This window comes from Dreissena polymorpha, chromosome 1 (assembly GCF_020536995.1).
Source record: "Dreissena polymorpha isolate Duluth1 chromosome 1, UMN_Dpol_1.0, whole genome shotgun sequence".
Taxonomy (NCBI): domain Eukaryota; kingdom Metazoa; phylum Mollusca; class Bivalvia; order Myida; family Dreissenidae; genus Dreissena; species Dreissena polymorpha.
The window spans coordinates 70,825,710-70,853,255 of NC_068355.1; the positions used below are offsets into that span (position 1 = coordinate 70,825,710).

The 27,546-nt window shown below is 36.9% G+C and overlaps 1 protein-coding gene across 1 annotated transcript in view; it reads left to right on the forward strand.

The window, feature by feature from the left end:
* The window catches only part of LOC127834446 (DNA-binding protein RFX6-like), a 45,994-nt gene extending 24,613 nt beyond the window's left edge, over positions 1-21,381 (forward strand). The window contains exons 11-20 of the mRNA XM_052360294.1: positions 2,175-2,224; positions 5,277-5,377; positions 5,699-5,757; positions 6,680-6,824; positions 13,468-13,562; positions 15,001-15,118; positions 18,303-18,425; positions 19,400-19,495; positions 19,779-20,405; positions 20,865-21,381. Coding sequence (XP_052216254.1) covers positions 2,175-2,224; positions 5,277-5,377; positions 5,699-5,757; positions 6,680-6,824; positions 13,468-13,562; positions 15,001-15,118; positions 18,303-18,425; positions 19,400-19,495; positions 19,779-20,405; positions 20,865-21,001 — 1,551 coding nt within the window. The 3' untranslated portion in view covers positions 21,002-21,381. The remainder of the gene's footprint in view (positions 1-2,174; positions 2,225-5,276; positions 5,378-5,698; positions 5,758-6,679; positions 6,825-13,467; positions 13,563-15,000; positions 15,119-18,302; positions 18,426-19,399; positions 19,496-19,778; positions 20,406-20,864) is intronic.
* The last annotated feature ends 6,165 nt before the right edge of the window (positions 21,382-27,546 follow it).

The window sequence follows — 27,546 nt, forward strand, 5'->3', positions numbered from 1 at the left end:
AATTGTTAAATCTACTGGTGTCCATATTTGAGAGTCTAATCCAATGAGTGATAACGGCCTTCCACTGTTTTACTATTAGTGGCGTCCATCCAATGTCCCCATCCAATGTCCCCGTTCACAGCGGCGTTTGGTATGTACTTCCCGACCCCCAGGAAAAAGCGGGCAGCTCGATGTTGGACTGCATTAATGCACGAGAACTCTCTGGTTCCCCATATTGCGGCTCCGTAGCTAATTGTGGGACAGACCCTTGCCTCGTAGAGTTTTGAGAACACTTCGTATGGCATCCCGCCCAATGCTTTAAACTTTGCGATGATAAGACCAAGGCCTCGTGTAGCTGACTGCGCTACATGTTTTGCCGTTACGTTATAGTCCAAAGTGTCAGTTAACAGCCAAGATAACGGTAGCTTTCCACGCATTCTATAACGTCATCAATGCACCTGAAATTAAAGTTCGTTTTTTTCTTTGGAATCGGGTCGAAAATGCATAATCTTCGATGTATCAGTATTAATTTTCATATTATTTAGATCGCACTACTGTGATAATAAAGTTAATAGATGTTGGAGATCTTCCTCATTCTCTGTGATTAAATACTAGATCTACAATGTAAGACAAGGTGCAATAATCGCCATCAGCAGTTTATAAGTATCTTTTTAAAGGAATGCAATAAAGCTCGTCACTTTCAAGTATAAAGACGTCTATAGGACATACGTTCTTCCACCAGCACAGGACCGCCACAAAATCATAAAAGAATTGCAATAACCTTCCACCGCTTTGAAACCATTACATAACTTAATATGTTTCTTGTTGTATTCAAGTAACAATAAAATATATTATTCAATCATATTCAATGCATGCATAACAAACGGCCTATGTATCATATTCCAGCTCTCCTATAAAACACCACTTGGTATTCTATTTAAATATCGCGGTTTTAATTTCCATATGTTTTAATGATATTAGAGTAGTGCATAAATATCGCCAATCTGAAATGTATTCAAAACTGGAAATACTCCGCCGCCTTCTGATAGTTTCGTAGTCTGGGAAAGAACAGAACAGAATAGTTTATTCAGACTTAAGAATGTTAAGCTCATCGCCATTTACATACGTATATATTACAAGCATTTAGTAAATACAAAATATAATCATTTCAAAGAAAGATCAATTTACAATATAAGGGATAAACATATTTTTGTGAGAATGTTTTACATAGGGATCAAAACGTGTCAAAATTTGTTTAACCCATTTATGCCTAGCGTCCTGAAAAAAAGACATTGCAAACAGCGTAGACCCAGATGAGACGCCGCATAATTCGGCGTCTCATCTGGATCTGCGCTGTTTGCTTAAAGAAATTTCTGTAAGAAATATTCTAAAAATAGAAATAAATATACCAGACATCCGTTATTTTGGAAAAAACTTGATCCAATTTTGAAGGATGGGAAAGTCCACTAGGCATAAATGGGTTAATAATTGCAATATTTAGTACGTTATTCTTCACCAAATATAATTAGTGAACAATATATAATTATTTCAAACTTCATCTATATGATATGTTGTTAACATTCAAAACTTTGAGGCATAAATGGAAAATACATCATTATGAAGTCATATGAAGGACACATATAATCGCATTAATCCAACTTTATACTTGCATGTTATTTGTATTCGTAGATAAATAATTTTAGAAATACAGATGTAACTGCCTTTACAAATGCTGATTTAAATAAAGATACTTGTCAATACACTAGATATATAAGAGTACTGCATTTTACAGCCAAATATTATTGAACCTGTCGATTTTTGAAATCGTATTTGCTTTGTATATCGTAACATATGTTTTCTAAACATACATTTATTTTCGATTTCATGCTTTAAATGCATTATCACAAAGCAGCTGTTGACGTCCGCAGTGAGGATGCACTTCATTAACACATTTATGCCTAGCGTCTAGAAAAAAGGCCTTGGCAAACAGCGCAGACCCAGATGAGACGCCGCATGATGCGGCGTCTCTTCAGAGTCTTCGCTGTTTGCTTAAAGGAGTTTCTGTAAGAAATATTCTAACTATAGAAATAAATATACTAGACATTCCTAATTTTGGAAATAAATTGATCCAATTTAGAAGGATGGGGGTGTCCACTAGGCAAACATGGGTTAATAATCGTATTGCTCATTTGCAGGTTCTGTTGGACGTTCTCATACCGTCTTCTATCCAAGATATGCCAAGCACGTGAGTTGCAATCCCCTTTATTTCTACATTAATTCATAAATTAAGCCTATCATGGCTTAGGGATTAAACATATAACGTCAATGTCTGCATGGTACCGTGAACGTTAATCGTATGACTTGTATCTTTTTCATGACTATGCGGCTTGTTCGGTTTGACCGTATTAATTCCTTTAATGTTTATACATTTTTTCAGTACATTGAAATAAAGTCGTGTATATTTTCTCTGAATATAGTGATTGTATTTAATAAACGTGTGATTGGTTGCTTTTTACACGTGTATACCCTCCGATACAAATTAATGGTGTATTCTGTAATCACAATGGACCTATTGTGTGTGCGTGTGTGTCTGTTTGTGGGATCGTCTTTTTGTCAGTTTACACAAATGTACACTTTGTGCAGAAACGTTCCTATACACTTTTAGACGTACATTACCTTCACTTGCATTAATTGTTAATGATGATAAGATGCATTTGTAATTATTATCATCTTCTTTTTAAATTACAAAAGTTACGCCTTAATACAACTGACATTATATGAAACAATAGTTTTGTACTAAAGATTTCATAAAAAATTAAATGTTTCTTAAAATCTAAAACTGGGTGATATAGGGAAAATTCAGTATAATCCATTACATCTTAAATGTTGTATGGTAACAATGTAATATAAAGGTATAAACTTATATTACCATCTGTGTGAAGAAAATCTGTTTTTGTGGACAATATTTAAATATCAAAATTGTTCTCCAAGTCAAACTATTTGTAAACACCAGCTTTATTTCATAGTTTGATGATTATAAACTGTTTCATGTTTTTCATGAATATATATGTACTTCAGGCCGCCAAAAGTGGGACAAGTCGTTATAATGGCTAACCATGATTATCAAGCATTTCGTACAGAAATAATGTTTTGATATTAATCATTTAGTAAACAATTTTTAACAAATGCTGTCATAATACGCTGTTATTACTAAGAAGTGAATTTTCCTTACAACAAAATGTGACTGTGGTTACCATATCATGAGTTTTTTTCCTTGGGTTGAATGAAAGCTTTTCATTATTTTTATCAAAGTATTTGTCTGGTGATGACCACCGAAAGCAAAACTTTGTATACACCACAATGAAATAATTCACCCCGCCAAAAAGTTTTTGTGTGATGTACATTCTCGTTGACATAAAACTAGGTCATGAAATTTAAGCAATAAATGGAAAATTAAGTTCGTCTAATAAAAAGTTTTTAATGAAAAAGGTTAAAAAATCATGTGTTCATACAGCTTCATTGTATGTATCTGTTAGATATTGGTAAAACTATTAACGTTACATTTTCCTTGCGTTACCGTAATGGTGAGTGCACCTGGTATTCAATTAGTCAACGCATGTGGTACAGAAGTATGCAAACAAAATATTAACCATTGACACCGCCACTTGGCCGGCTCAATTTCATTACTTCACTTGTTCGCAGCATGCAATTAGCGCGGAAGTTTCTGCCTTTGCGTCTCTTTGGTATCAGCAATATTTTAATAATAATCATGCACAACTTGTGAAATTTGTTTAACTTCGTTATAAAGCCTGCTAACGATGCATCTAAATTGATCCGGTATCCGGACAACGCTTGGTTGTGTTTGTAATGGCTCGGCTCAGTGTTGGCAGATCAAGACGCTTGCTAGGCGATGCTGCTATGCGAGCCCTTTACCGCTTCGCTTGCTCGACCATGGTCATGTGTTCATGATAAAGGCTTTTAAAATCAAGGGCTGTCGGGTTGGAAGTGAAAAAAATGATACATGTCTCACGAGTCTTATTGGGTTTCAACACATTCGTGACTTTTACTAATTTCCTCCAGGAAAACTTAATTTAACACGCGGCGGCTGGTTAAGAGATTACTTTTTTATTTCAGTTTTTGTGTTATTAACAAACTCGGCGTGATTCATTTAAACGTGATTGAAAACATTAATGATAACAAGTAAATCGCATTCTTCGTGGAGGAAAAGGCTCGGTGTTTATAGATTTATTTCTGTGTTTGTCTTTCAAACGATGGGAGTGCAAACACATGAAACAGACACTTCTTTCTCTATTGCAGCATGATGCGCATACATTAATTGCACTTCTACATATTGGAATACACGGCTTTAAAGAAACGTCACCGAAGATTCGAAAATTTTGATTAATGTTTAAGAACTTTTCCTTATTTGCACTCGTTACCAACAGCATTTGGTGTAACCCGTTTTTTATGTTTTGAAATGAGCTCATGTCCATTAGAATTTTTTCTCTGTTATATGTTGTTAAATGTTGTTGAGTTTTATGTTTTTCATTGTTATATATACAATACCACATATAAACAATGTGCCCTGTATCTTCAAGATGGAAAATCTTAAAATTGTACACAATCCTTTAATTTGTAGCAAGTTACTTTTTGCTAAACAACCTGATTCAGCAAACAAGTATACACTTACTTTCAATGCAAGAAACAATTGTGTGTTTTTTTTGCCAAAAATATGTTAATGATCTTAGCATGCATTTGACAAAATATAAATAAATAATGATTTATTGTATTTGGGTGGATTTAAATTGTAAAAGTTAGTTCTCGTCTGAGGGCTGGTCAACTTGTGATTAAAACTACTTAGTTTTGCTACACTCTGTCTAAATTATATATTAACTAAATAAACGACAACAATATTACGTCGATTGTTTCAAGAGAGTAATACAGTTAATATCAGTACATGTACAATCGTGTTCAATAAAGCATTTTAGTCTATTAATTCTGTTATTGATATAAAGATATGCCGAGGACTAATTGCAAGGTATATCGACAACTTGAGTTTTCAAACATGTTTTACACTGTATCGTGTCGTCTTTTGTTGTTTTGTTTTTTCCATAAGTCTTATTGTACGACAATTGTTCACTTATCTTAAATAAAGCACATGTATTGGATGACAATTATTATCTCCTGTTGAAACAATATGAATTTAATGTGTACTGCGAAAAATGCGTATACTGTTGGGAATTAATTAATGCTGGGCTCGTCCATTGCTCAATTATTGTTAACTGTTGTATTTTCAGACTATTTGCAGAGATGCGTCTGTTTGCCAAGCACCTTCCCTTCTGGATCGAGAGTGCCATGGAGACAGTGTCCAAGCCGATCCTAGAGAAAAAGCAGGAAGGTCGGATAGACTAAGTTTAGGCTATATATTTACAGTGTATACTGTCAACATATTTATCTACGTATATCTAATAAACAAATAACATAATATGTCTTGCTTTTTATGATATAAATATTTATTAGTTTATAAAAAAGGAAGCTTTTATTGAACAAATATTCAATTATCATGTTCAATCGTAAAATTCGGTTTTCTCTAAAAATGGCATTTGCATTTAAAATTATCACAATCTTCATATCAATGTATTTAATATACCCCTGTGTATCTCTATTACAATATCATGCCTATCTCAATTCACACCCGTTCTTACTGCATGTTTTTCAGTCGCCAAGGTGTTCATACAAAGCTTACGAAGGCAGTCATCGTTCGTCAGTTTGGCACAGGTAACTGCATGCTCATAATTGATATGTTTGAAATTTGAAAACGCATTTTTAATGTTCTAATAAGTTTGATAGAGTTGACTTGCTTTATGTTTATTTATTACTGTTATAGCCATACATAGATCTGTATTCATTTTCGGAAACATTTAAATCGAACATGTGTTTATTACTTGTACCAAAAGCTAGTTACCTATACATGCGTATATTGGTCAACCGTACTGTATGTACAGTTTACACGTGCACATACCTGTGTAGGTTAGACTACATGTAGGAATCGCCATATGTGTCTGTATCTTTGTCGATTTATCTGGCTAGCTTTAATGGAAATTGTACAAAACAAATTAAATTTATTGCAAACCAGTCTGCATCTGCGTCAAGGCGCTTTACGCCGGTATTAATAAACTTAAGTACTAGCTTCAGTTTACATACACACGTATATACCCGCGTCATGCGAATTTGGGTCTTAATCCATATGACGCCAGCGTAGCTTCTGCACATCTGTCCAGTCAGGTCATGAGCTACCCTGTCTGTTAATGAGAGCGCCTTATCTTGGTAGACATTTTAGCGGACACGGTAGATAATGACCAGGCTGCGCAAAAGTGCTTGTCTGGAGCTACTTTTTTCCGCATATGGCGGAAGACGTATTTTCGCAGGCTCAATACGTACGCATTTGAGTCTGGACATAATGCATGTGCGTAATGTGTCGTCCCATATTAGCCTGTGAAGTCTGTACAGGCTAATCAGGGACGACACTTTCCGCCTAAATTGGATTTTTGCTAAGATACTTCATTTTAACGAAAAATGTCATAAAAGCGGAATGTGTCGTCCCTGATTAGCCTGTGCGGACTGCACAGGCTAATCTGGGACGACACTTTACGCTCATGCATTAGCCCAGTTTTCTCAGAACACGACTCATTTGATTCAGACGGCCCGAACGGTGATTTCGAACCAGGAGCTGTTGACGCAAATGGTGGCAGATATTTCCAGCGCTGACTTTGTTGACATCTGTAGTCAGGCGGGGTTCATGGACCCGTCTGCAAACCCAAAATTCTGCATGAAAATGCAAAACTGTACGTGTGGGTTCTTGTTATCTTATACGTTTTCGTCGCACCAAAATATATCTGTTTTGCACTAAAGAATCTTGTAAATACCGAAGTGATAAAAGTCCCGTACGATCTATTATTCGAATCTTTTTCATCCGAAAGAAATCAGCATTTCAATGCAGCAATACTTTATAATATTAAATAAAACTAGAGCTTTGTCACAGACTTGACGAATACCCCCACATGCCGCATTGACACAAAATATTTTGCATGTCGTCTTCACAAAAACAGCGGACACCATGCTCAATTTTTAAAACGCATTAAGTGACCCCTTGACCTAGTTTTTGACCCAGAAAGGTCCATGTTTAACTTGGCCATGAGATCATCTCCATAAAACTTCTGACCAAGTTTGGTGAAGATCGGATGTAAACTACTTGAATTAGAGAGCGGACACCATGCTGAATGTTAAAAAACGCACTAAGTGACCCCGTGACCTAGTTTTAGGCCCGGAATGGCCCATGTTCAAACTTGTCCTAGAGATCATTTAGATAAAACTTGTGACCAAGTTTGGTGAGGATTGGATGAAAACTACTTGAATTAGAGAGCGGACAACATGGTGAGGTTTAAAACGCACTAAGATACCCCGTGACGTAGTTTTTGACCCGGCATGATCCATATTCAAACTTGACCTAGACATCATCTAGATACAACTTCTGACCAAGTTTGGTAAAGATTGGATAAAAACTACTTGAATTAGAGAGCGGACAACATGGTGAGGTTTAAAACACACTAAGTGACCCCGTGACCTAGTTTTTGACCCGGCATGGCCCATGTTCGAACTTGACATACACATCATCTAGTTACAACTTCTGACCAAGTGTAGTGAATATCGGATTTAAACTACTTGAAATAGAGAACGGACACCATGCTCAATGTGTAAAACGTACTAAGTGACCCTGTGACCTAGTTTTTGATCTGGCATGGCCCATGTTCGAACTTGGCCTTCATATCATCTAGATAAAACTTCTGACTAAGTTTGGTAAATATCGGATGAAAACTACTTGAATAAGAGAGAGGACACCATGCAGAATGTTAAAAAACGCACTAATTGACCCCGTGACATAGGTTTTGACCCGGCAAGGCCCATGTTCGAACTTGGCCTTAAGATCATCTAGATACAACTTCTGACCAAGTTTGGTGAAGATCGGATGAAAACTACTTGAATTAGAGAGCGGACAACATGCTATGTTAAAAACGCACTAAGTGACCCCGTGACCTAGTTTTTGACGGCTCATGTTCGAACTTGGCCTAGACATCATGTAGATACAACTTCTGACCAAGTTTGGTGAAGATCGGATGAAAACTACTTGAATTAGATAGCGGTCAACATGATGAATGTTTTGAACGCACTAAGTGACCCAGTAACCTAGTTTTTGACCCGGCAAGGCCCATGTTCGAACTTGGCCTAGACATCATGTAGACACAACTTCTGACCAAGTTTGGTGAAGATCGGATGAAAACTACTCGAATTAGAGAGAGGACACTTAATACGGACCGACCGACCGACAAGTTCACTCCTTTATACCCACTAAACTTCGTTTGTGGGGGTATAACTATATTGTTTGATAAACGTCTTTATGAAATAAACAAATAATGTAATGAAAAGAGTAAGAATACACTACACTTCCTATCGATACGCTTACATTGATACAAAGTCTATATGAATTTTATGACAATTGTTGTGAGATTATGAACTTATCTTGCACTTGTAAAGCCAAAAAAGAATATTATTGTTTCTGCAAATATGATTAGGAACATTTGTTGTCTACCATTTCTTTAATATAACGCAATACATTTAGAATTTACTGATTTTGATGAACTCACATATATACACTATATTTAATCTATATTGTGTTACAATATAAATACGGCTTTTATTACGTAAGACTGCCGGTTTGTTGCTATTTTTTCCATATAGTCATATTTTTTGTGACTTTGATCTACTCTTACCCATACAATATATTTCATTCATAATTGGAATTATTTTTGAATCCTAATATCGATATTATTTTCATAATATCAAGCAATGAAATCACAACGGTGATGTTTATTAATTGTAGGCAAACATCTTCACTTCTTTTGATTTTATTTAATCACTGTATATACCCAATACTTAACCTACAAGCTTAGTTATTAAATTTAACAAACATGAACATTGACACCATGTATACAATAACGGCTTAGATATAATTATGATCGTTTTTTCAACATTATATTGTTCTTGTTTGTTGTGTAGTTTTGAGGTATTTTAATCCACGGCCTAAATTTTAACTTAAAATTAGTGCAGTTGTCTACCTGTCCATGTTGACGTATATAAGTCTTTAACGAGTGCAGTGAGTCGTTATGTCTGTTTTGACGTATTTTATCTGAAACGAGTGCAGTTTGTTTTTACGTTTTAAAATCCAAACGAAGTTCGTTTCTTGTTATGTCCATATTCTTGATATTTTAGTCTAAAGCGAGTTCAGTTCTACGTTATGTATTTATTGACGTATTGCAGTCTATAGCGAGTTCAGTCTAACGTTATGTCTATATTGTGGTTTTGCAGTCTATATCGAGTTCAGTCTCACGTTATGTCTATATTGACGTATAGCAGTTAATAGCGAGTTCAGTCTCGCGTGATGACTATACAGACGTATTGCAGTCTATAGCGAGTTCAGTGTCACGTTATGTCTATATTGACGTATTGCAGTTAATAGCGAGTTCAGTTTCACGTTATGTCTATATTGACGTATTACAGTCTATAGCGAGTTCAGTCTCACGTTATGTCTATATTGACGTATTGCAGTCTACAGCGTTTTCAGTGTCACATAATGTCTATATTGACGTATTGCAGTTAATAGCGAGTTCAGTTTCACGTCATGTCTATATTGACGTATTTCAGTCTATCGCAAGTTCACTCTCAGTTAATGTCTATATTGACGTATTGCCGCCTATAGCGAGTTCAGTCTCACGTTATGTCTATATTGACGTATTGCAGTTAATAGTGAGTTCAGTTTCACGTTATATCTATATTGACGTATTACGGTCTATAGCGAGTTCTATCTCATGTGATGTCTATATTGACGTATTGCCGTCTATAGCGCGTTCAGCCTCACGTTATGTCTATATTGACGTATTGCGGTCTATACCGAGTTCAGTCTCACATTATGTCTATATTGACGTATTGCAGTCTATACCGAGTTCAGTATCACGTTATGTCTATATTGATGTATTTCAGTTAATAGCGAGTTCAGTTTCGCGTTATGTCTATATTGACGTATTGCAGTATATAGCGAGTTCAGTCTCACGTTATGTCTTTATTGACGTATTGCAGTCCATAGCAAGTTCAGTTTCACGTTATGTTTATATTGACGTATTGCAGTCATAAACTAGTTCAGTCTCACGTGATGTCTATATAGACGTATTGCAGTCTAAAGCGAGTTCAGTCTCACGTGATGTCTATATTGACGTATTGCAGTCTAAAGCGAGTTCAGTCTCACTTTATGTCTATATTGACGTATTGCAGTCCATAGCGAGTTCAGTTTCACGTTATGTCTATATTGACGTATTGCAGTATATAGCGAGTTCAGTCTCACGGTTTGTCTATATTGACGTATTGCAGTCTATAGCGAGTTCAGTCTCACGTTATGTCTATATTGACGTATTGCAGTCTTTAACGAGTTCAGTCTCACGTGATGTCTATATTGATGTATTGCAGTCTAAAGCGAGTTCAGTGTCTTGTTATGTCTATATTGACGTAATCCAGTCTATAGCGAGTTTAATCTCACGTGATGTCTATACAGACGTATTGCAGTCTATGGCGAGTTCAGTCTCACGTGATGTCTATATTGACGTATTGCAGTCTTTAGCGAGTTAAGTCTCACTTTATGTCTATATTGACGTATTGTAGTCTATAGAGAATTCAGTCTCACGTTATGTCTATATTGACACATTGCAGTCTATATTGAGTTCAGTCACACGTTATGTCTATATTGACGTATTGCAGTCCATAGCGAGTTCAGTTTCACGTTATGTCTATATTGACGTATTGCAGTATATAGCGAGTTCAGTCTCACGGTATGTCTATATTGACGTATTGCAGTCTATAGCGAGTTCAGTGTCACGTTATGTCTATATTGACGTATTGCCGTCTATAGCGAGTTCAGTCTCATGTTATGTCTATATTGATGTATTGCAGTTTATAGCGAGTTCAGTCTCACGTTATGTCTATATTGAAGTATTGCAGTCTATAGCGAGTTCAGTTTCACGTTATGTCTATATTGACGTATTGCAGTCTATAGCGAGCTCAGTCTCATGTTATGTCTATTGACGCATTGCAGTCTATAGCGAGTTCAGTATCACGGTATGTCTATATTGTTGTATTGCAGTCTATAGCGAGTTCAGTCTCACGGTATGTTTTTATTGACGTATTTAAGTCTATAGCGAGTTCAGTCTCACGTTATGTCTATATTGACGTATTGCAGTTTCTAGCGATTTGAGTCTCATGTTATGTCTATCTTGACGTATTGCAGTATATAGCGAGTTCAGTCTCACGTTATGTCTATATTGGCGTATTGCAGTCTATAGCGAGTTCAGTCTCACGTTATGCCTATTGACGTATTGCAGTCTATACCGAGTTCAGTCTCACTTTATGTCTATATTGACGTTTTGCAGTCTATAGCGAGTTCAGTCTCACGTTATATCTATATTGACGTATTGCAGTCTAAAGCGAGTTCAGTCTCACGGTATGTCTATATTGACGTATTGCAGTCTATAGCGAGTTCAGTCTCACGGTATGTCTTTATTGACGTATTGCAGTCTACAGCGAGTTCAGTGTCACGTTATGTCTATATTGACGTATTGCCGTCTATAGCGAGTTCAGTCTTACGGTATGTCTATATTGACTTATTGCAGTTTATAGCAGGTTCAGTTTCACGTATGTCTTTATTGACGTATTGCAGTCTATACCGAGTTTAGTCTCACGTTTATCTATATTGACGTATTGCAGTCTATAGCCAGTTCAGTCTCACGTTATGTTTATATTGACGTATTGCAGTCTATAGCGAGCTCAGTCTCATGTTATGTCTATTGACGCATTGCAGTCTATAGCGAGTTCAGTATCACGGTATGTCTATATTGTTGTATTGCAGTCTATAGCGAGTTCAGTCTCACGGTATGTTTTTATTGACGTATTTAAGTCTATAGCGAGTTCAGTCTCACGTTATGTCTATATTGACGTATTGCAGTTTCTAGCGATTTGAGTCTCATGTTATGTCTATCTTGACGTATTGCAGTATAAAGCGAGTTCAGTCTCACGTTATGTCTATATTGGCGTATTGCAGTCTATAGCGAGTTCAGTCTCACGTTATGCCTATTGACGTATTGCAGTCTATACCGAGTTCAGTCTCACTTTATGTCTATATTGACGTTTTGCAGTCTATAGCGAGTTCAGTCTCACGTTATATCTATATTGACGTATTGCAGTCTAAAGCGAGTTCAGTCTCACGGTATGTCTATATTGACGTATTGCAGTCTATAGCGAGTTCAGTCTCACGGTATGTCTTTATTGACGTATTGCAGTCTACAGCGAGTTCAGTGTCACGTTATGTCTATATTGACGTATTGCCGTCTATAGCGAGTTCAGTCTTACGGTATGTCTATATTGACTTATTGCAGTTTATAGCAGGTTCAGTTTCACGTATGTCTTTATTGACGTATTGCAGTCTATACCGAGTTTAGTCTCACGTTTATCTATATTGACGTATTGCAGTCTATAGCCAGTTCAGTCTCACGTTATGTTTATATTGACGTATTGCAGTCTATAGCGAGTTCAGTCCAACATTATGTCTATATTGACGTATTGCAGTCTGTATTGAGTTCAGCCTCACATTATGTCTATATTGACGTATTGCAGTCTATAGCGCAATCAGTCTCACGTTATGTCTATATTGACGTATTGCAGTCTATCGCGAGTTCAGTCTCACGTTATGTCTATATTGACGTATTGCAGACTATAGCGAGTTCATTCTCACGTTATGTCTATTGACGTATTGCAGTCTATACCGAGTTCAGTCTCACTTTATGTCTATATTGACGTTTTGCAGTCTATGGCAAGTTCAGTCTCACGGTATGTCTATATTGACGTATTGCAGTCTACAGCGAGTTCAGTGTCACGTTAAGTCTTTATTGACGTATTGCCGTCTATAGCGAGTTCAGTCTCACGGTATGTCTATGTTGACGTATTGCAGTCTATAGCAGGTTCAGTTTCACGTAATGTCTTTTTTGACGTATTGCAGTCTATACCGAGTTTAGTCTCACGTTTTATCTAAATTGACGTATTGAAGTCTATAGCGAGTTCAGTCCCACATTATGTCTATATTGACGAATTGCAGCTATAGCGAGTTCAGTCTCACGTTATGTCTATATTGACGTATTGCAGTCTATAGCGAGTTCAGTGTCAAGTTATGTCTATATTTACGTATTGCAGTCTATAGCGAGTTCAGTCTCACGTTATGTCTGTATTGACGTATTGCAGTCTATAGCGAGTTCGGTGTCACGTTATGTCTATATTTACGTATTGCAGTCTATAACGAGTTCAGTCTCACGTTATGTCTATATTTACGTATTGCAGTCTATAGCGAGTTTAAAGAGCTCCTGGGGAAGCAGTCGCCTATAGAGGGCTACACAGAATGGATTGATGATATAGTTGAGAAGCATGTATTAAAGGTAAATATGGATAAAATATTGTCAACGGTCTAAACAGTTTTGTTCCTTTGGGCTTAGACCATAAGTTTTCTTAACAGCCCTATATGTGATAAATTTAAATGATCATAAAAAAGCACCTGCTACCAATAATTCAGGAAAAAAGATCTTTAATAGACAAAGCGCAATAGCTGCTACATATAATTCAAGAAAAATGTATAGTTAATAGACAAACCGAAATGCCTTATAAATTATATCTTAAAATCCTTCTTTGTCGAAATTCGCTGTATATATTCGTTTTTAAGAATATTTTAAAGCCACTTATTGACTAATGAAATTGCACTTCACGTTAATGGAATACTATTTATTACGAAGTATATACATCTATTTTAAATGACTGGATATAGGTAAATTAGGCAAATGAATTCGGCAAATGAAAGCAACGTCCATATGGCACTATTTAAAACCGCGTGGCTTCGTTTGGTTGAAATGCTTATCTTTCTTTGACCAAAAAAGTAAACAAGAAATAAGTTTTGGATTGCCAAAACGTTCAAATAGCATGCGTATTTAAGCTATATATTGACAGTCTAGTCATAAAGCAAAACAACACTAACACGAGTATATACATTTTCAATATCAACATTATATTTTCTACTTTTTATATAACTATAAATCAAATGTTGTTAACTGAAATAAAATTCGCAACGACCACGTTTACTCCGATAAACTCCGTTTTTTTTCGATCTGAGTACATGTTTTTTGAACATAAATTCATTTTCAACTGTACATTCGCAAGTTATTTGCCATTGTATATAAACTATATTTGCTTTGCTGTTCCTGTGTTAGTCCTTCTGAGCATGCATTGTACATGTTTACTCATCGACGTTTTATCTGTCTTAAAACAAATAGTAAGATCGTATTTACAAGCTCTAACATAACAAAACTTACGATCAATCGGCCCTGGAATTCTTGCCTTGTCACCAGAAACGCAAGTCTTTTTAGACAAATCAAACGACAATATGTCGTACAGTTAAAAATAAATCTTGATACTGGACAATTTAGTTTGTAAATATAATCACATTTCCATGAGTTGTAATAGGCTTAATTTCAACACTGATAACTGATACAGCATCTTCGCTAGTCGTCAATTTTAAGAACGATTTCTTTACGACACTAGGCGTAATTTGGTTTTGTCACAACGTTTGATTTGCCCACAATATTTTTCAACTAAAGCTTTGCTTAAATGTACTTAAAATGTCGGGAATATGAGGTACAGTATGCATTATGAGTAATTGTACTCCATAACAAACATTATTGACTTCAGCAATGGTACTTTGTGAACACCCCTGCATACAAAAACATAGGTGACATCAGTTACGATAATTTGCGCAAACTGCTTTGCAGACAAAAATTCTTTATTTGATCTGTAAACATGTATTGCCACTTTTGCCGAATCCGCCAGGTGTGTGGCGAGGACCACGAGTTGTTCCGCGAGAAGGCTTCCGAGTTCCTGCTGCACTGGGGCGCCTTCAGCGGCCTCCTCATGCGCGAACTCACCCTTCAGAACGCATCATCGTTTGGTAGGTTAACCCATGTATGCCTAGTGGACTCTCCAATCCTTCTAAATTGGATCAATTTATTTCCAAAATTATGGATGTCTAGTGTACTCATTTCTATACTTTTTCTTACAGAAATTCCTTCAAGCAAATAGCGCAGACGCTGATGATACGCCGCATCATGCGGCGTCTCATCTGGGTCTACGCAGTTTGCCAAGGCCTTTTTTCCCCATAACTCAATTATCATTACCATTACTTTTGGAAGTATCAAATTCATGCAACACAGTCCTTATAAAAACGGAGTCAAGAGGATAAAATAGTTAAACGGTAATTCATAAAATATAAATTTTCTTTGATATAATAAAAATTCCAAAATATCACCATTTCTATCAAGGTTTTTAAAATTATATGTGATAGGACTGACGAATTCGAGGATTATATCAAAATTCTCCATACACTGCTCTGTGAAAAAGTGCCCACTAATATAACCACTTGTGACGCCGCATTCCTGTGAATAAGGGGCAACTTATATAACCATTTGTAACGCGTCATTACTGTGCAGAGCCCATTACTCTAACCTCTTGTATCGCGGCTTTCCTGTAAATAAGGGCCCACTACTCTAACCTCTTGTATCGCGGCTTTCCTGTGAATAAGGGCCCACTACTCTAACCTCTTGTATCGCGGCTTTCCTGTGAATAAGGGCCCACTACTCTATCCACTTTTAACGCGCCATTCCTGTGAATAAAGACCCACTAATCTAACCACTTGTAACACGTCATTCCCGTGAATTGGCCCACTTATCTGACCACTTGTAACGCGGCATTCCTGTGAATAAGGGACCACTTACCTTACCACTTGCAACGCGTCATTATTTTGCAATGCCCACTTATCTAACCACTTGGAACGCGGGCTTCTTGTGAAGAAAGGCCTTCTAATCTAACCACTTGTTACGCGGCATTCCTGTGAATAAGGCATTCCAGTAAAAAGGGGCCAACTTTTCTAACCACTTGTAACGCGGCATTCCTGTGAATAAGGTCCCACTTCTCTAACCACTTGTAACGCAGCATTCCTGTGAATAAGGGCCCACTTCTCGAACCACTTGTAACGCGGCATTCCTTTGAATAAGGGTTCACTAATCCAACAGATTGTTACCCGGAATTTCTCTGAATAAGGACCCACTTATATGATTTCTAGTAACGCGGCATTCCTGTGAGTAAGAACCATTTAATATAACCCAGTGCAACGCGTCATTTCCATGCAAAAGGGACCACTACTCTAACCACATGTAACGCGGCATTCCTGTTAATAAGCAACCACTAATATAATCACTTGTAAAGCGGCATTCCTGTGAATAATGAACCACTACTCTAACCACTTGTTACGCGTCATTACTGTGCATGGCACACTAATCAAACCATTTGTTTCGCGGCATTCCCGTACATGGCCTACTAATCTCACTACTTGTAACGCGGCATTCCTGTGAATAAGGGCCCGCTACTCTAACCACTTGTAAAGCGGCATTCCTGTACAGGGCTAACAATTCTTACTTCTTGTAACGCGTCATTTCTGTGAATAAGGGCCCACTTTTTTAACTACCTGTAACGCGGTATTCGTGTTAATAAGGGCCCGCTACTCTAACCACTTGTAACGCGGCATTGCTGTGAATAAGGGCCCACTTATCTTACAACTTGTAACGCGGCAATCCTTTGAGTAAGGGCCCACTTCTCTAACCGCATGTAACGCGTCATTACTGTGCAGGGCCCACTAATCAAACCATTTGTTTCGCGGCATTCCTGCACGGGGCCCACTAATCTAACTACTTGTTACGCGGCATTCCTGTAAATAAGGGCCCGCTACTCTAACCACTTGTAAAGCGGCATTCCTGTAAAGGGCCAACAATTCTTACAACTTGTAACGCGGCATTCATGTGAATAAGGGCCCACTTTTCTAACTACCTGTAACTCGGAATTCCTGATAATAAGGGCCCGCTACTCTAACCACTTATAACGCGTCATACCTGTGAATAAGGGCCCACTTATTTAACCACTTGTAACGCGGCAATCCTGTAATTAAGGACCCACTACTCTAACCACTTGTAACGCGGTGTTCTTGAGATTAAGGAACCACTTATCTTACCACTTGTAACGCGGGAATGCTGTGAATAAGGGACCACTTATCGGACCACTTGTACCGCGGCATTCCTGTACATGGCCCACTAATCTGACCACTTGTTACGCTGCATTCCAGTGAATAAGGAAACACTTATCTGACCACTTGTACCGCTGCATTCCTGTTCAGGGCCCACTAATTTGACCACTTGTAACGCGGCATTCCAGTGAATAAGGGACCGCTTATCTGACCACTTGTAACGCGGCATTTCAGTGAAAATTGTACCACTTATCTGACCACTTGTACCGCTGCATTCCTGTTCAGGACCCACTAATCTGACCACTTGTAACGTGGCATTCCAGTGAATAAGGGACCACTTATCTGACCACTTGTACCGCTGCAATCCTGTTCAGGGCCCACTAATCTGACCACTTGTAACGCGGCATTCCAGTGAATAAGGGACAAATTATCTGACCGCTTGTACCGCGGCATTCCTGTACATGGCCAACTTATCTTTCTACTTGTAACGCGGCATTCCTGTGAATAAGGATCAACGTCTCTAAACACCTGTAACGCGGTGTTCTTGTGAATAAGGGCCTACTATTCTGACCACATGTAACGCGGAATTCTTGTACAGGGCCCACTAATCTAACTTCTTGTAACGCGGCATTCCTGTGAATAAGGAACTATTCATCTCACCACTTGTAACGCGACATTCCTGTAAATAAGGGACCACATATCTAGCCACTGGTAACGCGGAATTCCTGTAAAGGGCCCACTAATCTGACCACTTGTTACGCGACGTTCCTGTAAATAAGGGACCACAAATCTAGCCACTTGTAACGCGGAATTCCTGTACAGGTCCCACTAATCTGACCACTTGTAACGCTGCATTCTTGTAGAGGGCCCACTAATCTAACTATTGCAACGCGGCATTCCTGTGAAAAAGGGCCCACTTCTCTAACCACCTGTAACGCGGCATTCCTGTGAATATGGGTCCACTAATCTGACCATTTGTAACGCGACATTCATGTGAATAAGGGGCCACTTATCTAACCACTTGTAACGCGACATTCATATGCAAATGTTCCCTCTCTAGTGTCGATTCACATCGTGCACCTAATGCTTGACGAGTACACGTTCCTCGTTGTGGAAACCCAGCAGGATATTGAGTGCGACTCCCGTCTACAAAGGGCGTTGCAGAAGCACATGAAAAACGCCGGTGAGTTTAGTATTGGGTGGTGTGTTTTTCATAGATTCCTTACAAACCTACACTCTGGACGCAAGACATTTTATTAAAAATAACTTATCCATCTAACCAACTTTAACCATCTAACTTATGTTGATGTCTTTGAAATGGTTTGTTAATGAAACACATTAGTCCAGTTGATTATAATTTGTAGAAAGCACAAGATAACAATAGCAGTTTTACCAGTGATTTTGTAAAATAGAAGCGTGTTTCATTGAAAATGTTTCATATTTAATAATGTATTAATGGAATCGCCAAAACATACTTAAGTACCTATGTGTTTTATAACGGTTCGTATTAGTCTATAAACGTCTGCCAAATCTATATTTTTATTAGCATTTGATAACTTGAATAAGATCATACTTGGATCGGATTAGTAGCATATCCTGTACAGTGTGATACAGGGTCAGTAAATTAATGCGTTGTCGCCAAATATATCAGTTACTTACTTTCCGCGAGAGAGCAGCATGTAATCATTCTCAAGCAGCATGTATAATGGCCGAGTAGACGAAAATGAAGTATTTTGTATAAGGCTAGATAACACCAATTTACCGAGCGAACAAGTTCGTGTATGATTGTTATTATATTTCCATTATGATCGACAACTTCAACTCTCGTGTCATTTTTCTTTGCAATAGATAAACTTAATTTCGTTTTTTTTTTTGGAATCTCTTTTGTCGCTCATTTATAATACTTTGCTCTGTGATCCACGTCTAGTATTATGGTGCCTTTTATATATTACTGCCAACTTCATTACAATGCCTATAATTTCGAGAATAACACAGTTACGTATTCCGCAAAGATTATGTCATTCACCATCAAGATATGTATATGGGCATCTTAAGTTAAGTAAAGTAAACGTTGTCTTCATTATTTCTGATTTAAACTATTAGCCAAGTATGTCTAATCATCCGTTGCTAATCTTATTTTATATTTTATGTAACCAGAAGAGATACACATAAAGCCAGCTGTACGCAAACACGTGAATAAAAGTATCAACTCGCCGAAAGCTAAGAAACGAAGACACACTGAGGAGTTCGAAGGCAAGTTGTATGCCATCGGTAAATTAATATCCTTCTTAAATTCATACCATGTTGGTATACATCTTATCAGTACTTTTAATCAAAAGCATTAACTGACAAATATTTCTTAAACTTACATGTGTAAACCAATGTTTTAATGTATCAAATTAAAAAAAAAAACACTCTTTAATAGCTGATTGGAATTGCTGAGGCGATGCTTTAACTTTTTGCCATTTTTTTGGCGTGCCGTTAGATGTTAAACACGATTCTCCATCTATCTCTCATCCCATTTAATGTGATTCAGATTCCGCGATGCTGGCAGATGATAATCGGATAACCTCGAGCAGCAACGTTGAGCCATTAACATCCGACCACATGCCTTCTAACACGGCATTTATCCGCCCACTTCCGACCACCACCAACAGCAAGACCATGTCCGACCACGATTCGTCCAGATCCGATCTAATTGTGCATGCGCAACAAAATATCCGCCCTCACAATGGCGCCATTTCCGTACCTCCGATGAAACCTTATCAACCGTATAATAACACATTTGACAGGCCGACCTATCTTCCGCAGTTCGGCATCAGTTCCTATCCGGATTATATGAGTCATAATCCCTCTTTCGGGTCTAGCAGAATACCAAACTACTCCGAGGCATATTCCCAAACATTTTCGTCCAATCCTTTCACGTCTAACATAACCTCCAACTTGCCGTCTGTTGGCGGCAACTATTGGTCAGACGCGCGCTCCACCCACTCCTTTTCTGACCCGTACCAGCACTACAACTACAACAAGTTGAACGCCACCTATGACAGTCTTAACAAGACCGCGTTGCTAAGGAACAATGCGTACCAGGACAGCATCAGCAGGCAGGCGTTCGACTCGTCAATATCGTCCTATTACAGAAGCCCTCATGACAACCTCCAAGGTATATTCATCACAAAAAATATATTCGAATTGGGGAGAAGCTTGTTAAGGGCATACTTTGCACAGTAACATAGTCAATTTTTTCTCTAAACGACGAAGATATATGTCGAAATACCAATTGCTTTTAACGTCATTCAAAGATAAAACTATTACAAATGTCATATTGCAAAGTTCTAAAAAGGCTTTTTAATGCTTTTAACTGCTTAATACATTCCCACCGTAATTAAAGACTCATTGATAAAATACTTTAAAATACCCATACAACTCACCGAGTTCGAAATGGGCATCTATGGAGCTTATGTGCTTTTATTCGTCACGTGCGAATTATTAAACACACTTACCCATCATTTATATACAGGCCCCACTTATTTGTTTTGTTGTTTTATAATGAATGAAATCACGAAAAATGCATTTGTGTTATTTGATGATCATGAGCACTTTTTAACACCATTTTTTGCAGTGGGAACCCCTCTCCAGGTAGGAACGTATGGCACAAACTTCATGGACATCGCGCCCCCTGCAGGCCAATATTGTTACCAAGATGACCTGTTTGCTGGGTCATTCGCAAAACCTTTTCTAACAGGTCCATTTAGATGAGGCAGATAATGCCCCCATAATGTATGGAGAAAATAAAAGCAGGGACTTTTCTTGGCGATTGCATCACATGTGTTTAAGGTGATATACTCTTTTCTGTTTGGTCATCGGAAACGGAAAAAACAACAAATACAATGTATCGTACAATGGGGACAAACAACTCATGCGCAAAAAGACTCTCAAACATCGTCGCATATGCTGAAATCTTATAAAAATTGCAATATCCGTCGGCAGCTCATCTAAATACATGCATAGATCTGTTCCGTCATGCTTTTATTATGATATGTGTTTAAATGAAAATCTAAATTATTCAACATACGTATTGTAACTTTGTATCTTTTACTGTATATTACATGTACCAATAAATGTATGTACCGATGCAATATTCTTTAACTGATAATACCATTATCGCTGCTATGTTTATATTGCATAAGCAATCCGTACATGTCGAGTGAAGAGCATACATTATGATATTTACTTTTTAACAATAATGGTCAGCGATACGATAAGTAAAGACTTTTATGTTGATGCATTCTGGTTTTATTAAACATGAATAAAACGAGACTTTAAAGTAACGAGAACAAAAACGCTCAAATAAGTAATATCTAGTGGAATTACAGTACAAATCATGGCTTGAACCTAATTTGATAGCAATATTCAAAGGTGTCTTTTGCTTTGAAAATCAATTTCATATAGTTGAATTTAAAGTAATGCAGAGCCTTCTCTCGATTATTGTATAAGGGCAAAATTGTGCAACTCAATGTTTTTAAATAATAATTTAGACTAAATTTAAAGATGTTAAAAAGTTTAAGAATTTAAATAAATATTTTTCTAAGGATATTAGACGTAAAACCAGTTAATGGATTGCCAAAAACATTCCCATAGTTTTCATTAATTATAACAAAATTATAAACAACAATTTTAGATCTAATCTGAAGAATCTGCATTTTACAACATTAACAAATATAAAGTTATTATTGCAATACTAAACTTGTAAAATGAGCTAATAAATACATTTGACATAAAGTATTTAGCGTTTTAAATGAGTATTCAAATATACGGGACAAACCATAGATAGAACATTCAATATAGCATTCACTTAATCTGGGATAAATTAATTGGAAAGGCGGATAAAAATATTTGGGGTTTAAACTGGTTTTAAAACACTATCCGTAAGATAAGTCCATAGTTTACCAATCAGGGTATAACAGATCTGTGTTGGTGGTGCTTCAACGACAACGTCTTGTAGCATTTTTACTTGTGTAAATGTAAACAAAACGTATGTTGTTATCTCCGAACACACTCGTTTCCAATCTGCCTTAAAAAGCAACCCTGCCATGCAGTAGAAAACTAAATTAAATGTGAAGTGACAATATAAAATAATGACTTTAATAGCTTAATAAACGTCTGTTTTCCCTTCAATTAAAAAAGTCTTGAGAATGGATATTGTGTAATAATAACAGAAACACTAATGAACAACATCATTTTCGCCAAAGGGTTTATTCTTTTCATACGTTCTGTCTCGGTCGTTTTAAGGACGATCTGAATTTTCCTAAGTCGCTGATTGTTTTTTTGTAACACGACAGGCTTTTACTGCTTACAACTAACGCTCTGGTCTGCATTATGTTTGAAAACAAGGTGGTCATATTCCGTGCACTGAACTGTCTGTACTTTGGGGACTATATTATGTAAATAATAAGGTAATTTCGTTGGGTATATGACATATTTTGTTAATGTCTTAACGTTAAGTTATGTTTTCACATACCGTTTATGAAAGTTATGTATTGTCCCGTATGGTTCAGGCACTTCGGTAATTGCATAAGCCAAGCGGATTGTCAAAATAATTATTATCCCCACGCTTTTTGAAAAGCGTGGGGATATTGTGGTTTTCTCCGCCGTCTGTCCATCCGTCCGTACGTCCTAGCCACTATCTGCTCCTACACTATTAGAACTAGAACCTTGAAAGTTACACACATGGTAGCTATGAGCATATGTGCGACGGTGCACTATTTGGAATTTTGATCTGACCCCTGGGTCAAAAGTTATGGGGGTTGGGGTTGGGGTGGGGCCGGGTCAAAGATTTTTACTTATTTATATGCCCCCGGTATGGTGCATTGGTCAGAAACCTTTGCAATATTAAAGACAGCAACTTGATGTTTGACATGCATATGTATCTCATGGAGCTGCACATTTTGTGTGGTGAAAGATTAAAGTCAAGGTCATTTTTCAAGGTCAAAGGTCAAAAAACAAATCCAAGGGAAGTAATAAGCTTTAAAGGGAGATAAGTAAATAGCCTGCCAAATGATATAAATTTTTTTAAATAAATCAAAGCGGCGCAGGAAGGGGCATTGTGTTCGTTCATCCTTCAAGGTCAAAGGTAAAACACAAATCCAAGGAAAGTAATAAGCTTTAAAGGGAGGTAAGTAATGAACCTGCCAAATGATTTTTTTATATAAATAAACCAAAGCGGCGCAGAAGGGGGCGTTGTGCTTCTGACAAACACATCTCCTGTTTTATGTTATTTTACATTAACTTCTTCATTTCTACACCGATTCACTTCCAATTGATTATGGACATTTCTTATGACAATACGGTCAATCTCAATTATGCATGGCCCCATTACCAACCCTGGGGGGCCCCCAGTGTCAAACATGCGGAGTGGGGATACTCGTCGGCCTCTGCCGCGCCATTTCTAGTTACTATCGTAAAAATGTTTATGGAATGTCATATTGTGTCAAGAAAACCAGACGACATGTACGTTCAATACACAATTTATTATTTTATTTCAATAAATTTGCTGACATTTGCATAAACAATATTCATCATTATTAACCTACATGAAAAAAGCATATCATATGCATTTGAAAGTAACCTACAAAATGACTTGACAGTTTTGCTTATGGCTAACTGAAATGAACAAGCGACTGTCAAGTTTCTTTAAATTAGTGAGGTCCGAAATAAATCTATATATAACACATACCAGCAGATATTTGCACTTTCATGTCATACAAGCAAATGGTTCAATAATCATAACATCACATACAATTCAAATGTAATGTTCAATGACATCAATCAATTATTCAATTCTTAAAATTTAATTCAAACGAATTAATTATGCTTACGTTAAACGATGTGACAGAAAAAAGTAAACACGTATGAAGTGATGATTGCGTTTTTCGCCGTAAACATCTCCGTGGTATACGTAGTTGAAGTCGCCATCAGAAATCTCGCGATAGTCAGAATCCCATGTTGCATGGTGGCAAAACCAACAAATGTGAATATGAACAGATAAAAGTTCGGCAGTAAAAAGACGATTCTTACCTTCATTGTATGGAGGCTATTCGTTGCCAAAAATCCAGTCATGCTGATCTGTGTTGTTTCCGGGTGAAATACATATGTGTTTATTCTTTTGTAAACTCAAAAAGTGTGTTTTAAAAACGAGGTTCCTTGATGTAATAATGTACACTCGTCTTTATATAAAATAAGATGAACGTTATTAAACTTTTAAATAAATATTAGTTCTACCAGAGAGACAATTCCGAGTGTTCATCCTGACGTTCAGGATAAACAATATAAATGTGTACGCCTACAATAGAACGCTGCCGAAACTGCCTTTACACGCGCATCTTTGCACTTTCCGATCATCATGATTCGGGTATGTAAAGTCTAGCTTCACAAGTTTTGAAATAATAGATCAATAAGTTCCGCCTATTTCCCCGCCCTTTTCACCATCGTAAAGAAACGTGAGCATTCGCTATTCTTCGGTATCACCCCCGGAAACCCGATATGCTGTGAAAAGTTGGATGTGCTTGGAAAAGTTGCCGATTCATTTTGCTGAATTTCGGTAGGGTAAGTAAATCCAGTTCTGTAATTGTTTAAATGCAATTTTGTATTAAAATATCTTTTGGTATATGCAAAGGAGGTACTATCATGAATGTTAGAGAAATCCTGGTTATTATTATTCAGGATTTATTGAAATATGGCTATTTGAAGTCGATGATGCAGGGATTTGTCCCCTATTTAGCACTTTATTTACAAATTTCTTTAAAGGTATGCCAGTGAAAAAGTTTTTGCACCGAAAGTTATATCACCCAATGTCCCCGAGTAACATATCCGCCATGAGTTCTTAAAAAAAAATTCGTATTGGTGGAGAAATTCGACTTTACATTCAACATGTTGATTAAAAAATGATATGACCCGGTGCAGTGCCAAATATGTTAAGATATGACAGGAGTGCAGTTCATATATAAACTTAAAATCTCGCTAATACAGCTGATTTATGCCCACTCTGATGCATTTTAGATCATTTTCATTGAACTTTGAGGTTTCATAATTATATCTGTTCTGAAGCTTAGTTGATTGCCAGCTGAACTGGCTAAATTTGAATCAATGATACATGACTTAAAATTGAAAATTAATGTTTACACTTTGCATATATCATTACCAAAAAGAAAGAAAAGAAACAGACATTGTCATACGTGAATTGTCGGAGATGTTTGCAAAGCTGTAAACTTTAAGTCATGTATCCAAATTTAGTTCGGATTTATGAAAGTCTAACCTTTATTGGAACTATAGGAGATAACAACAAAAGTGGCCGAGCATGCATATGTAAAGCGATTTTACCCCCTACCCCTAATCTGATAAATAAGCATATACCTGGTTTTCGTCACATTAGTGTGCGACCACTATAGTTATTGCCGTGCACCATCAATAATTCAGAGTTACCTTCCTTACTTTCATGTAATGAATGCTGGCTCTTCCTCTTTATCCTCGGTTATTTCCGTAAAAATTGCCCTATATTATGCAAGTTGCAAAATCGTCTACTAATGTTAATCGCCTATCTTTGTAAAAGTCAAGTGTGAAGTTGTCAACCTGATAGTGATGGCTGATGCAGTTTCATTTCATCAACGGTAATGTGTACTGTGTAAAGCGTGCCGTGTACGTACATTTAATACAAGTGGCGAATTTAGTTTTGAAAGTTACACAAGCGAATTGCAGTTTAACTAATTTGAAAGATGTCAACTTCAAAGTTAAAAGTAGAAATTGAACTTGTAAAACTGAGATAATAAAAGACCGATTACAAGCAACATTTTATATTTAAACAAATCTATTTAGTTCGATCTAAGTATAAATTGTCATGTTGACAAGGCTGGATTTTTGGCAACGAATAGCCTCCATGCCGTTTAAGCCACTTTTGAAATTAGTTGACGTCCATTACACAATTATATCGGACACAGATAAGCATATATATATTCTGCCTGTAGAATACTGCCGCAATTGTTTCTGCCATTAAACAAAAATACAGAGTACATATGCTCCAAGTACGATTTGTACCACGGGCATAGTCGCCAAAAGCCTGAAAGTTATTTAACACTCCATCGGTAAATCTGGATTGGATTCCATTCAAATCTCGCTGCTGGTAGTTAAACACGGTTTTTTCAGTTTCATATTTATACACGATATTCGAGCTGTAAAACGTATTATTTAAAGTGCTAAACATCTATGAAAACAATCATTTTAATTAGTTATGCATTACAATTGCAAATACCGATAAAGTTTAACATGATCAATAGAGAATAAAAGGTTACTGTCCCATCGTTTTGTAATATATCAGGCGATGCTTAGAATAATATAACGGCGAGGCTTGCCGAACAGTTATTTTATTCGTGCCGAGCCTGATATATTACAAAACGATGGGACAGTAACCTGTTTTTCTGATTATCGTTCCGCATTTTCCTAAAAATCTGCAAAACAATAACAAAATATATATATACTTAAAATGTACGGATCCCCGCTGATTTTGCTGATCCGGCTTTTACACGTTTACATACATGTAGCAACGGCGTTCGAAAAGACAACACAAATAAACGCTTATTTTAAACATCGTATAGAGAAAAAAAGTTGTTTGCACTAAGAATGGGAAGAGTACACCCGCTTTAATTATAAAGGTCTTGAATCGGAGATCAGGAATGGACTGCAGCGACAAATTTAATCGAAGAACACTCTTCACCGAATAGTTTGGAGACGCCATTTTGGAGATGTGTATTGAAATTGACATTTTGATGGTGGTGTCAATATTGACAAAAGCGTGTAAAATCGTTTGTTTAAATAGTTGATGATTAGCATACAGTTATCATTTGTCTTGACTTTCTGTGCAACACTTGCGAGTCCAATGACTTTATCGATATTTAAGATTTATTGTCCCATTGATGACGTCATTTAACTTCTGTAGTGCGGGCTGTGGTGATTTTTTTAAATAAACGTTTTTGTGATTTATGACTTTAAACTAGAATAAAATATGCACGTTCTTTGTATCAAATTGTTTGTTTTGTTGAACCTGATTCATGTTGATAGAAATTGTGGATTTTATTGCAAATCCCACGTGACTCCAAACATTGACTGATATAAGAACTTCATGTTGACCATGATATAAAAAATATACCAGGCATCATTTTATCAGGCAGATATCAATGCGGTGGTATGATAAATAGTTATCGCACGTGAACGTATATGCCGCTAATCACGCATCTATCTTAACGGTCTTTAGG